Below are 14279 nucleotides of genomic sequence, written 5' to 3' on the forward strand. Positions count from 1 at the left end.
GAACACTTTGACCCTAGCCCCTTGGAGTTGTCCTACCAGAAGACCAAACCTAGATACCTTCTAGCCTTAAAGGACTGCATAAAAGATCTAGGTGCCCCATGTGTCTTCCAGAGCCCCTTTGTAGGTAAACAGGGTCGCGTGGGAGAGATGTTACTTTGTCAGGCCGCGGATGCCTCCGGCTGGAGGCGTTTTATCAGCCGGTCCTCATCCCGTCCCGTCCCCGGGGCTGGTCTGCGATGCCACAGCTCACTTATCTGCCTCATTCCTCCTCTCCCTCGAGCCCAAGTAACAATGTTAAACACTGTTAGGACGCCGCCACGTGACAGGCTCTTCAAAAAACCCGGTGGCTTGGAACAATAACCGTTTATGCTTCTCACAGTCTGTGGGTGGGCTGGGTGATTTGATTGGGCTAAACTCAGCTGATCTTGGCTGGGCTCGCTCATCGATCTGTGCCTGGCTGGGCCTCGGTGACCTAGGACGGCCTCAGCCAAGATGACCCAGCTCTCCATTCCGTGCGGTCTCTCAGCTTCCAGCATTCTAGCCTAGGCTCCTTCCCGTGACAGAGGTGGAGGTCAAAAAAAAAAAAAAAAAAAAAGCAGAAGCTTCCTCACCTCTTGGGATCTAGACTGAGCACACGTGCATGCTGTCACTTCTGCCACATGTCACAAGGCCGGTGCAGAGTCACTGGGTGGAGAGATGGACTGCACGTCTTAACAAAGAGGACCTGTGAAGTCCCCTTGAAAATGTGGTAGATACCCGGAGGGGTAGAGAATATGACCTTTTTTGCAGTCAGCCCACTGCGTAGATCAGGGATCAGCAAACGCTTTCTGTACGCGGCCGAAATACTGAACATTCTAGGCTTTGTGGGCCATACTGTCTTCGCCATGACCGCTCAGCTCTTGTGATGTGAAAACAGCCATAGACCCTACCTAAACGACTGGGCATGGCTGTGTGTGCTGAGCCCTGACCTAGATGATCCAGACCAAGTAGGAATCTCAGAGCCAGGTTCCAGGATGTTGTCCTTCCTGAAACCGTGGCCTTGAAGCCATAAGCATAGGTGTCATGTGCCAGCAGAAGCACTCTTCTTGGAGAGAAGAAATGAGAACAGGTGAGAGGAGCGGGGCTCCCCGCTGAGGTACAGATGACTGTTGGCATCCATTTGGGGCTGTTCCTTGAACCATGATGGACTTACGAAGGTTAAGTTTATTTCTCAGCAAGTCCTTGGAGTTCGCTTCTAGTTGCTCTCATGTTTGGCTGGACTCTCATTCCTTACCCACCCATGTCTCCCACCTGGATTCCAGATAGAATCCTTTCCATTTTTCTAACCTGGATGCCCTCTTCTCACCCTCCCCCGGACCCTCCTGTCTTTCCTAATAATCCCAGTGTCAGAAGTGACCTCACCACCTCCTTCTGGGCTCCCACAGAAGACCCCAACTAGATCCCGTTTATTTTCCTTTACCAGTTATGTGTCTAATTGTCACGACCGTGACCTACTCCATCAGAATTTAAAGGTGGTGACTGTTCTCAAGAGTGACTTTTTGATTCAACCCTGATTGCCTGGAGTTGTTGCTTGACTACAGATTTGGTTAAGCTTCAGGGAACACGGAGTCCCTTTTTAATAGAATGTTCGAGTCTCTGCTCTCTTATTTTTCCCATCAGAGACTTTCTTTGCCACATATAATACAAAGCTGTTACCACCTTGTTTTTGTAGAAATGAGAATGAGATCTTTGCTTTCTAATTTCACTCCTTCCTTTTTATTATTGGTTGCTACTGACTTATGCAACATGATTCTTCCCTGGGTACCCATCAGCGGGTATAGTTTTCAGCTTGGCATAGCTCAGACCTCAAACTTTTAAAGTTTTAAAGCAGCCGAGTTGCACAGACGGTCAATAAATCGCTCACTATTGCTACTTTATTGCTTGTAAGGTGATTACCCCACTTTGCCCATAGCGACTTTTCCATTTGATTAAAACGCAGTTAGTTTCATCAGGTCGTGGTTGAGTCCTCCAGATATAAAAAGACATAAAGCAATGAGAGACGCCTATGCTCAAATATTTTTATAACTACCCTTTGCCTCTTTAACCATCTACTCCAGCACTTTTGTGGTCCTCGCCCTATAATTCAAATTTCCATGCTCTTCGCCAAAGTAATTTTTATTTAGTGCTTATTCCAACCTCTTGTCTTTGTAAGAGCGCCTTATTTTTTCTGCTAACTGGTGGGGAGCATTGGTCCTGCTGCAAAGCATTTTCTACATCTCAAATGAGCTCCTACGTGATCTGTAAACGAGGCTCTGATGGTGGTATAACGTGGAAGGTGTCTTGGGGGCCAGGGTAGTGGGGGTGGAATTGTTATCTTAGGCAGGAAGAAGAGAAACTCCGCCCGGCTACCGTTCTGGCAGCCCGAGCCCTTTTGACTGCATTTGAAGAAAAATTAAAAGTGAGTGCCTGTATCCAGAGCTTCTGTGCCCAGGGGGCGTGCGGCCAGCCTGGCCCGGCTCGTGGCCCTTCTTAGTCTGTTTGGGCTGCTGTGATCAAGTCTCACAGACTGGGGGGCTCACAGGCAATAGACACTTTGGTCTCGCAGTTCTGGAGGCTGGAAGTCTGACGCCGGGGGGCCAGCCCGGTCGGGTGAGTGAGGGCCCCTTTCCCAGTCAGGACTCCTCATTGTGTTCTCACACGGTGGAAGGGGTGAGGGAGCTCTCCGGGGTCTCTTGTATACATGTATGTATTTATTATCTATTATTTTTTTTAAAGTTTATGTATTTATTTTGAGAGAGACAGAGACAGCACGGGTGGGGAAGTGGCAGAGAGGGAGAGAGAATCCGAAGCAGGCTCTGCGTGGGCAGCACAGAGCCCGACGCGGGGCTCGAACTCGTGAAACCGCGAGATCATGACCTGAGCCGAAAGCAAGAGTCAGACGCTTAACCGCCTGAGCCACCTGGGTGTCCCTGGGGTCTCTTGTAAAAGGGCACTAATCCCATTCGTGATGGCTTTGCGCCCCTGACCTAATCACCTCCCCAAGGCCCCACCTCCTAACAGCATCACCTTGGGGGTTACGACGTCAACATGTGAATTTTGGGGGGGGGACACAAACATTCAGACCGTAGCATGGGTCACGTGGCAGGTCGTCGTCTTCCCTTGTCGGTCTCCGTGGGTCCCCCCCCCGCCCAGGGCCACCGCCCTCTGCAGCTCACCCTGGCTTCCGCCAGGTAGCTACTGGCTCCCCAGCATGCCACATCTGTAGTGACGACCACAGAGGCTGCCTGCCTGCGTGGTCTCCTTCATCTCACGAGAGGACCAGTCACTGGTTTGGTTCCAGGGATTTGATTGTGAGCGGCGCGCCTCCGCCCTGCTTCCCCTCCAGTGCTCTCGTTTGGATGGCTCCCTCGCTTCCACAGTACTTGAGGTTTTCCAGAAATGCGGGTGGCCATCCTCGTGATTTGCGGTTCTGCGTCTGCGCATCTGCCTACTCGCTAAAACGTACCTGTAAGCCTTGCCCCCCAGCCCCCGCGCGTGCCTCTGTCCCGGTTATTCACGGACGTGTGCGTGTGCAGAGTGGCGAAAAGTCCGAGTCCCCAGAGAGGTGCGTTCCCAGCCCCTCCGTCTGATTTCAGCTCCCAGACTAGAAACGAGTGTCCTTTGCCCGGACTGTTTCGTGCCAGGGTTTTCACATTTTTGTGCTCTTATTATGGGTAATTGTGCTGTTGGCAATGGCCCCGAGATGCAGTGCTCCTGGTGTTTCCATTTGGAAGAAGGCTGCAGCGTGCCTTGTGGAGAAAAGACATTTGTCAGACACGCTTCGTCCAGGCACGACTTGTCGCGCTGTCAGCCGCGACTTCAGTGTTAGTGAATCAGCAACATCTATTCGGTAAGATATCCTTAAACAGGAACACAGAAAACAAGGTTGTAGATTGACCCGTTCACAAAAATGCGACCTCGTTTACAAAGATGATGCTTGCGGGAGCCTAACCCCACCTAACGCTTTGGGACGTTGCCTCCGTGCTCACCAGTTTGGAGTTCATGGTGCCTTTATAGAACATAATGACCACGCGTGACAAAGGAAAAAGTACATGTGGATGATTCTGCCGTGTCTGTGCAGATATCTTGCATGATGATTTTAATCACAGGTTCTCTCTCCCAGGTGTAACTAGCATGGTCCATGCAGGAGCGATGAGTGGTTCTGGAAACCTGATGGATTTCCTCGATGAGCCATTCCCTGATGTGGGGACATATGAGGACTTCCACACCATCGACTGGCTAAGGGAAAAGTCACGGGACACCGACAGACACAGAAAGGTAGGTGGCGTTCCTAAAAGACATATTGAAGGGGGACGCTTCCTGAGCTGAGGTTAGGGTCACATGTCACGTGCTGGGCTGCGTTCTAAAAAAGAGAAGGGCTAGTGGGAGAGGCAGATATGTGGACAGATAATGACGGTATTAGGTGCTCGGGGTGGGGGGCTGTGTCATACAGAGGTATGGTGTGGGGGGCAGGGAGGGGACTCCGGAACCAGACAAGTCAGGCACATCGTGCCCTTGGCCCCTTTAGGCGGGGTGACTTTTGGGGTGCCATTTCGGGACCCTGGTTTCTCTTCTGCGAGGATGGAGGTCATTCGGCGTGAACACCGAATGAGGTGTGTGTGTACGAAAGCCCGTATTTCAGGGCCTGGCGTCTAGCGGGCAGTCAGCACATACGTCAGTGGCCACGGCGAGGTGGTATCGGGGCCGTGTGATCATTCGGGAGGGACGGTCAGGGAAGGGTGTTTTAGAGAGGGTGACATTTCACTGGGGTCTGGAAGGATGACTGGGAGTTTGCTAGGCGGAGAAAGAGGAAAGGGTTCCCAGGTCAGGAGCGGCCCTTTTTCGCGTGGCAGAGGCATGACAGAACCCGGCGCCGTGGGTGGTTCCGGCGGCTCGGAGGCCCGGCGGAGGGTTCCCAGAAGGGAAGACCTGAGTCTGGCGGCACGGGCCGTGGAGCCGCGCTGGGGGTGGTGGCCAAGGAGGCCGCGAAGAGGGGGTTGGGTTTCCTCTTCCCGGTCGCGGCCACGGAGTGCGAGAAAGATGCGTCGCAAAGGGAGACGCGGGAAGGAAGCTCGGAGATCAGCTGGGGGGAAAGAGGAAGCAGGTGCGACCGAGGGCAGTGAAGTGCGGGCGGCGAGAGGCTCCGGGTCAGGAGTTGTCAGGGGAGCCGCCGACGGGGATTTGGGGCGGGTCTCGGGGGCGGGCGGGGAGCGGAGGCCGGGACGAGGCCCCGGCCGCGGGTTCGAGGCCGCGGGTTCGAAGCGGAGGCCTCTGTTGGCGGGAGGAAGAGGGGAGCGGCCGGCGGTTCCGTGGGAGCCGCTCCGAGTGCGCGCCGTTGACGCAGCCCGCGGCTGGGGACGGTTGGCAGGTGGGGGGCGCCCTGCGGTTCCGGGGTGAGGTCGGGGCTGCGGGGGCGTCGGGGGGGCCGAAGCGGCCGAGGCGGCCTGCGTGCGGAGACGGAGAAGGTCCGGCGGGGCGCAGACGGGGCGCCCGTGACAGACGCTTTGAAGAGGCGCGTAGAGGCGGAGGAGGGGAACCGGCGAAGTGGCCGCGAGCGAAAGGAGGGAGAGAGTGGCGAGGTGGCGGACGGGCCCTCGGGGACGGCGCCTTCCCGGTAGGCGAGGAGTGTCCCGTCGCTGCACCGAGCGGCGGGAGAAGGGGAAGAGACGCGTGTGGGGGTGCGGCGGGGTCAGAGGACGGCCCGGCCCCTTGGCCCCCCGGCGTGGAGGAGCGCGGGAGACCGGGCGGCCCGCGGCCTGCAGCCGCGGCGGCCGGACTCCGGCCCTCGGGCCCTGTCGGGCACCAGAGTGTTCCCGGAACGCGGCCACGCACGCCGCTTCGCCCCTTCGCGTCTGCGTTCCTCGCGGCTCCTTTCGTGCCACTGTCGCACGGCCAGGTAGTTGTGCCAGAGGCCCGCCGGGCCGCGGAGCGCACGGTCTTTCCAGAAGATGCTGTGAAGGGTGCCGAGAGGAAGGCGTCCCGGGAAGGCGGGGCTCTGTGAAGGGGGAGCAAAGGTGATCCGTGCGGCTCATTCGGAGCTCTTACTCGTAACGTTCACCCTGGGAAAGAAGCAAAGGAAACGAACTCGTTGTTGAAGGGGTTCTTTGGCGAGCAGACCTTACAGTGTAAGTGAAAGCAGGAATTCTTGTTTTTATTTTATTTTATTTATTTTTAAATTTTTTTTAATGTTTATTTTTGAGAGAGAGAAAGAGAGCACGAATGGGGAGCGTGCAGAGAGAGAGGGAGACGCAGGATCCGAAGCAGGCTCCAGGCTCTGAGCTGCCAGCACAGAGCCCGATGTGGGGTTTGAACCCACGGACCGTGAGATCATGAGCTGAGCTGAAGTCGGATGCTTAACCGACTGAGCCACCGAGGCGCCCCTGTCATTCCTTTTTTTAAATAAGGTTTATTTCTTTATCTTTGAGAGAGGAGAGAGCACACGTGCGCACGAGCAGGGGGGAGGGGCAGGGAGAGAGGGGCCTCCAACTCCTGAGCTGTGAGATCACGCCTGAGCCCAAACCAAGAGTTGGATGCTTAACTGTCTGTGGCACCCGGGCCCCTACCCCCACCCCCCAGCAGTAATTCTTATTGAAAGTGGTGACGATGAATTCATGCCTCCCTTCGAATGGCTTCTGAATAATCAAAGATCAAATCACACTTCGGAAGTTTTTTTAATTAAGTGATTTTCGAGGTGGGGGGGATTCTAATTCTTTGGAGACTGTTATGGCATCCTTGTCACCCTGTGATCCAGAAAGCCCATTCTGTCATCGTGCTGGGCAACCGAAAGGATATCGTCAGTGGGAATTTTGTTGCTTAATCACACTCATTTTCTTAGGCACCCGTTTCCCAAGGAAACCGTTCCTCGGCAGGAAGCATGGGTTACAAAGCGTATCCAGATGAACCACTGTGTCTTTTTGTTTCTAGATAACCAGCAAAAGCAAGGAGTCCATATGGGAGTTCATCAAGAGTCTGCTGGACGCCTGGTCAGGATGGGTGGTGATGCTGCTCATTGGCCTGCTGGCGGGTATGTGGAGGGCACGCGGCGGACACGTGGAGGGGCAGGAGGTCCTCCTGGGCGGAGCTGGAGGTACCAAAACCCAAATCGACAACTGGGACGGTATCCCGAAAAAGAAGCGATCCTCTCTTATCCGTCCAGGCTTTTCTTACTTGAAATACCAAGGAGCAAAATACACGACCACACGTTTCACGTGACGTGTGCCATCAGTAAGGCAAGACCCCAAGGCGTGGGCCCGAGTGCCGTCCCTGGAAAGCTGTAATTAGAGAGCTGGTAGCCGCTTCTGCACCGCACGGTCGTTCGTTGCCGTAGTGGATTTTATCGAAGGCACATAGTTTGCATTGTATGCCAGAAAGTGTGGGAGCACTTTGATCTCTAAAAACCAAACCCCATAGGAGGGAGGTGTTTACGGATACTGGCAGGCCCTGGAACGAATTGTACACATCCTAAAGATACTCAGGATAATTCCAGCCCCCCGCGGGCTGTGGACTAGGCCCAGGGGAGATACCTGCAGGCCGACGTTGTTGTGACCCTCAGGGACTCCGGGCCCTTCATTTTATAATCCCGTCACCCTGCTGCCAGCGGGAGGTGTCCAGAGTGAAGGGATGAGTATCTGGAGGGGACACCTGCCCTTTGAATGTCACAGGTACCAGCTCTCCGTGGAAATTGTTTCCTGAAACTTAGTTCCTTTTAGGAGGCTGTGAAGGTTAACGTCTAAGAATAAAATATCTGAGCACACTAAGAGATGCCCTTGATAGAAATCACCTGCCTGTAATATCATCATAGTTGTGGTTATAGGATCGATCAGAGGATCACTAGAATACAGGCTGAATGTGGTAAATGTTCTAAAAAAGAACATTAAGGGGGCGTAGATACACATTTTCCGATTACAGAGGATTTTGATTTCTGGGCATTCTTTCATTTATTCCATATACAGTTGTGGGAGAGGCTTGGTTGCCAGGGAGGGGCTCCATTGGCCTTGGCCTGTCCTAAAGAGCCCAGACTAGTGTGGAAGGGGGGGCTCTTTCCCTCTGGTCACGGTGGCTGTCCATCCATTTCCCTAATTTTAGCCTCCCTTTCCCGGGGGGCATCCCCTGTATAAAATGGCAGCGATGCCGGCGGGGAATTTGATTTCACGCATATACGGCGTTTCGCCACCAATTTGTTTGCTTCCACGAAGACCTTTGAAAGCGGGCAGGGTAGGAATTTGCTGTGAATTTTGACGTCTTTATGTAGAATAGGTGTAGGAAGCTGTATACTGTATCATTATTCTTGCCTTCTGGGAAGGACGAGTAAATAGAGGAAGTGAGGAAATCCGGAAGAGATACTCCAGCATCTTCCCTGGGCGCACAGCGCAGCATGGATTTATTGACGAACGTAAGAGCCCGATTGGGCTCTCTTTAACCAATCCGGACACTGCCCGGTTGGTTTCACTGCCAGCCCAATTTTTGTCAGTTGTTTCAGGAAGAATCACCTGGGGAATGAAAACAAAAATTCTGCCGCCTGGGCTTCAAGGAAATAGGATCCCTGGAGATGGTGCCCTAGCATCGGGTAAAGCCCCTCTCCTCTCTTTCTCCCAGCCCCCTCTACCTGCGGTTCTAATGTGCAGCTGGGGCCGAAACCCCCCTGGCGAAGGGCGATCCCTTGGACAGACCAGCAGACAGATCTAGGAGGAAGACGAGAAGGGGATGATACTGGCAGTGAAGGTGGCCTTGAAGGGAAAGTCAGCAAATTGTGTCCCGTTCACTTTTCCGTTCCCCAGTTGTTCTGACCGTGGGGGAGGACTCAGGGGTCCCACTGCCTGGCCTGGCCTCTCCTCAGCGGCGCCCTGGGCATCCTGTTTTGACTCCCATTATGGGGAGGCCTGAGCAGCGTCGCCTCTACAGGGCGTTTATCAGGAATCACCACTGGGTGTCGCTGTTGTTCCACCGAAGGAAGCTGAGCTGCACAGTGCGGGCCAGCCCGCCGAGTCCGCACGGAAGGTTGGAGGAGGGATAAGGTGATCACAAATGAAAGAATAGTGACGAAATTCGGGGGGGAATCCTTGGGTTTTGCCCTTGGGTATCTACTGGACCCCTCCCTCACCTTCATTAGGTCTTCGTTCAAGTGTCCCCTTCCCTTGAGGCATTCCCTGACCACCTTTCCTAAAAGTCCTCTCTCCCTGTCTCAGCCTCGCCCCAGTATGCGTGCGTGTGCGTGTAAAACCTTCATTAGGACATAATTCACATCTTGTACAATTCACCTTGTTAAAGTATACAATCGAGTGGTTTTTAGCGTATGCAGAGTTGTAAAACTGTCACCGCTATTTTAGAACATTTTCATCAGCCCCCAGAAGACCTCCATACCCCTTAGCTCTCAAGCCCCAGTGCCCCCATCCTCCTCCCAGCCCTAGGAAGCCCCGGATCTACTTCCCGTGGCTGTACGTTTGCCTCTCGTGGACATTTCACGCAGTGGGATCCTACCGTATGTGGTCCTGCGGTTGGTTTCCTTCACTGGGCATCACGTTTCGGGGTTCGCCCTGTCACGCGCGTCAGTGCTTCACCCTTTTTTGTTGCCAAATGCTGTTCCATCGTGTGGATAGACCGCATTTTATTTCTCCATGCAGCAGTATGGGCGCGTGGGTCGTGTCCACTCTTCGACTGCTGTGAGGAGTGCTGCCGTGAACATTCGTGTGCGAGTCCATGCACGGACTATGTTTTCCTTTCTCCCGGGTGGACACCTTGCAGATGGCTGTTTTCTAAAGTGGCTGCACCGTTGTAACGTGCTGGATTTTTCTCTCTAGCATGTCCCACCTGCTATCGGAGCCCCCGGTTTACTTACTTCTTTCGTCCAGTGTCTTTCCCCCCATGATGTGCAGTTCCACGAAGGCAGGGACCTGAGTCTGCCTCGTTCACTGCCATATCCCCAGGGCGTGGACTAGGGACTGGTGCGAAGGGAGGAGTGAATGGCTGGACCGGGGTTTTCTGGTTTTCGTTCGTTTATTTATCGCACTATGGATGTATAGTTTGCGCCGTGTCCCCAACACAGATACAACAATGGACAAGCCACTTGTGGACATAGAGTGGACACAGAGTCTGGACATCTGGCCATGGCATGCAAACCACACAACAGGATCTCCACCCTCCCAGCCCCATTTATGGACTAGACACTATACACACACATACACTCATCACACGCACACTCATGTTATCAGGATGTGACAGGTATGGTGATGGGGGAATGCCTGGGAGGTACACCTAGCCCAGACCTAGGAAATCAGGGAAGGTTTCCCGAAGGAGGATGTGAATACTGACTCTGGAAGGTCAATAGGAGATTGGCGGGTGTGGGAAGGACAGTGCTGGCTGAGGTGGCACAGAGAGGAGAGCCTGGTGTGCTCCATCCAGGAACATGGTGTGGGCAGTGTGGCGGTTAGCGATGGAGAGAGCTGAGGCTGGAAAGGTATGAGGGGCCAGCTGTTCGGGTCTGCTGCCTGCTAAGGATTCAGGCGTTCTCCTGAGAACAGGGGGCGGCTTTCGGTGTAACAGGAGAAGAGCAGGGAAGGGTGAGCCGTGTCGCAGGTGTGCAGACGCCTTCGGGGTTGATGCAGGTGGGGAGGTGGTATTGAGATAAAGATCTAGTAATAGTTTGCAAAGTGTAGCGGCCTGAAAGTCTTCCCTGCCTCTGTAAAAGACTCTAGAATGGGTTATTCTGGAAGGAGACCCAAAGGTAGGCTTCCGTGGCCCACCGCACACTCTGTTATCTCACTTCCATCGGACTTCAAAGCAGATCTACACGGTCCCTTATCCGTAATTTTAAAAATCCGGGAAAGTCCTAATAGGTGAGATTTTCCAAGTTTGGTTCCCATTTGGTGGCAAAACGGTACTTAAACGATGAGGCTGGTATAGTCATTATGCCTCCGTTTTCTCTGAATCGTCAGGTTGGCCTGAGACAGGTTAATAATGTGTGTGATCCCAGCCTCGTGCCCCAGAAGCCGCTGAGGGGGTTGCGTCATTTACAGGGCACAGGTACCGTGTTTCTAGACTTTGGAAGGGGTGAATTCTGAAAGCTGCTTGGCCCCGGTGGCTTGTGGTGACCTAAGACCTGCCTGACCGTCAGTCCTGCGGGATTTAAGGCACGCAGGCGGCACGGATCGTTGTCCTCTGCTCGTCACCGGCCTGGGCGCTGCTTGCCCACGCCGTAAGTGCTCAGGAGACCCGACAATCGATGAAAGAAACTTTCTCTACGTGTTCCTTCTGCTGCATGTTCATCTCCTGGTCCGGCCGCGCCTCTGTGTTGGCCCCGGGCCCCGTGTTCTCCTGCATCATCACAGGGCGACTCCTCTAAGTGGCTCTCGCTGCTTCTTCCAGGCACCTTGGCTGGGGTCATCGATCTCGCCGTCGACTGGATGACCGACTTGAAGGAGGGGGTCTGTCTGTCTGCCTTCTGGTACAGCCACGAGCAGTGCTGCTGGACGTCCAACGAGACCACTTTTGAGGACAGGGACAAGTGTCCCCTGTGGCAGAAATGGTCGGAGCTGCTGGTGAACCAGTCAGAGGTGCGTTTCTGGGGAGGGTCCTGGCTGGGAGCGGCCACTGTTCCACGGGCGCTTGGGAACCTGGGCCTTCTGTGACTGTCTGTACTTTTACCTCCAAGTGTCTGTTCCGGCAGCCGTCGGTGCTCAATACCAGTGCGGCTTGGCTTTTCCCAGCTCTGATGTGCAAACCGAAGTTGGAAAAGCCTTCCGTACCGATTCGTGTGCATGGTATACGTAGGTGTTCGTAAAAGCCTTGTTATTTTTCTTAGCGAGAGTGGTCTGTTGATCGTGCTGCAGAATTAGGGTTGCTTTTTATACCTTCTAATAAAAGAAGTTATCTTTTTTTTTTTTAACAATACCAGCTTCAGTGAGATATAATTCACCACCCATATGGCTTGCCCATTGAAAGCGTGCAGCCCACTGGGTTTTAGAATATCCGCAGCGTTGTGCTGCATTAACCACAAAATAATTTCACAACATCTTCATCATCCCCAAGGAAACCTTGCACCCCTTAGCAGTCCCCCCCCATTCCTCCCAGCCCTCCAGTCAGAAGCAACCACTCCACTGACCTTTCTGTCTCTAAGTGGAATCGTGCAATACGTGGACCTTCGTGTCCGACTTCCTTTGCTCGTATGAGGGTTTCAGGGCATCCGCCTCCTCGCCCGGTTTTGATTGCAGCCACCCTAGCAGGTGCGAAGTGCTATCTTGGTGGGGTTCAAGTTCTCGTCTTCCAGTGCGGTTCACGAGTGCATCGCAGAGGGTGCTTCTGGCCTTCTCTGATGGGAGTGTCCCGGCACAGGGGACTTAGAGCTTCAGATCTGTATGCCTGTGTCACTGACAGATCGGAAACCCAGGTCAGGGGGCGCTGGGTCGGCAAGATTCACGTTAGGGGTAACTCGGGGACATTCAAGCTAGAACTATTTTTGGAAGATGGATGTGATTTATCCCTTTTCTCCCCCCCAACCCCCTCCCCGCCCCCCCCCCCATGTACTTGCCACAGCTGAAGCGATGTGGAATGCACTTGGCCATTTTGCTAAACCTCCTTCTCAGCAGAATTGAAAATTAATTTCTTCCAATCTGAGAGGTAGACAGGGATCTTGAAATCTCACACGTTCTCAGTGCTCTCCATGACGTCCAAAAATAAATTCTCTCCTTGGGTTGATGGGAGTGGGCAGGCAATATTGGCTGGACACCGTATTTTATTTCTTCTCTCCTCCTTGCAATATGTTTTTTTTTTGGGAAATATGGCCGTCTATCTTTTCATCCGTTTCTAAGATTTATGCTTTGATTCAAAGAATGACTGTTACCAAGAGTGAGAAGTTATTTTTGGTCTCAAAAAAGCACATTTTTAAGTGGGTGAAATGTATTCTTCGGTCCGATTTGTCTTGCCTCGGGTGTGAATATATGGGATTGTAAAGGCCAGAACGGTCTCCTGGAACGTGGTTTTGCATTTAATAGGCGCACATGCGGCCGTATCCGTGGCCTGACTCCTAGGTGACCTCGCTTTCCTTCGCCCCTCACTCGAGTGATCCAGATGGTGGCAAGAAGCTGAGGCCGAGAGAAATGTCTCCACCTGGCCAACCAGGTCCTCAGCATCAAAGACCCCAGACCGTGTGTTTGGTTCAGAAAGCCAGCCTTCATTCATCAGATAATTTGGAATAAATGGTTCAAGGAGTTATTCTGAAGGAGATGAACATGCATTTTCCCCTCTAAAAGCGCCTGGAGAGCGTGTCGCGGCGCACTTTGCTGGGCCCCACCTCGGGTGTGTGTGACCTGGCAGCCCCGAGGCGCGGCCTGAGAACCTGCATCCCGCACGCGGGCTCAGGTGATGTGGATGCTGCGGGTCAGGGGACCACAGCCGGGTGGCTGCATCCTGCAACATCGGACGTGGCCTCCGTGAAAGCCCAGGGAGGCCGGTCCCCCGCCGCCGCCAGACAGAGCCTCCGGGGTCGCCAGGGCAGACTTCTGGGCATCCCGCCTTCCCCTACCCGTGGCGGGCGAGGGGGAAGGCCCCGTGACCTTGGCGGTTCCCCGAGTGCTGAGGGTTTCGCCCCGCGGAAGGTGTGTGGGCACAGCTCCTGGACGAACGCCCGGTGCCGTGTTTGTGTGTACCTGCCGTAGCAATGGCAACAGCTGATAAAACCAACGCTGGCCTTTTTGTTGACACGGGACCGGCTGGGAAGCTGGCCGATGCCTTCGAAGCTCCCGCTGTGCCCTCTGCACGGAGGGGGCGGGCGGGCGCGGCGCTCAGGTTGGTGACGGCTCATCTTTCTTTCTTGTTTTGTGTCTGTCGTCTAGGGCGCCAGTGCTTACATTCTGAATTACCTAATGTACATCCTGTGGGCATTGCTGTTTGCGTTTTTGGCCGTCTCCCTGGTGCGCGTGTTTGCACCATACGCCTGTGGCTCGGGTATACCAGAGGTGAGTGCTGGCGGGATTTCTTCTGTGCCGATAACAAGCCTAGCAAACACTTACGTAGCACCTAGGTGCCAAGCATGTGATCTCTGTTAACTCATTTAGTCCTCACGGTGAGACGAGGAGGTAAGGTCTGCTATTTTGCCCTTGAGAGTTAAAGAAACTGAAGCACAGAGAGGTTAAGTAACTTGCCTGAGGTCACGAAGCTGGTTAGCAGCAAGTTGAACCCAGCTGTCTGGCTTGGGGATTTATGCTCTATATTCAGGATTTATGCTCCATTGCTTCTCAGATGATTAAATTCTTGTCTTTGCAAGCCAG

General features: G+C 53.8%; 1 protein-coding gene across 2 annotated transcripts in view; it reads left to right on the forward strand.

Moving 5' to 3' along the window:
• The window catches only part of CLCN4 (chloride voltage-gated channel 4), a 63669-nt gene that overhangs the window by 21316 nt on the left and 28074 nt on the right, over nt 1–14279 (forward strand). For both annotated transcript variants that reach the window (XR_006213435.1, XM_042974508.1), the window contains exons 3-6: nt 4142–4296; nt 6943–7042; nt 11380–11567; nt 13845–13967. Coding sequence is in view for 1 of the 2 variants with exons in the window: in XM_042974508.1 (XP_042830442.1) it covers nt 4153–4296; nt 6943–7042; nt 11380–11567; nt 13845–13967 (555 nt within the window). In the remaining variant the exon portion in view is untranslated. The remainder of the gene's footprint in view (nt 1–4141; nt 4297–6942; nt 7043–11379; nt 11568–13844; nt 13968–14279) is intronic.

Source organism: Panthera tigris, chromosome X (genome assembly GCF_018350195.1).
Source record: "Panthera tigris isolate Pti1 chromosome X, P.tigris_Pti1_mat1.1, whole genome shotgun sequence".
NCBI classification, from domain to species: domain Eukaryota; kingdom Metazoa; phylum Chordata; class Mammalia; order Carnivora; family Felidae; genus Panthera; species Panthera tigris.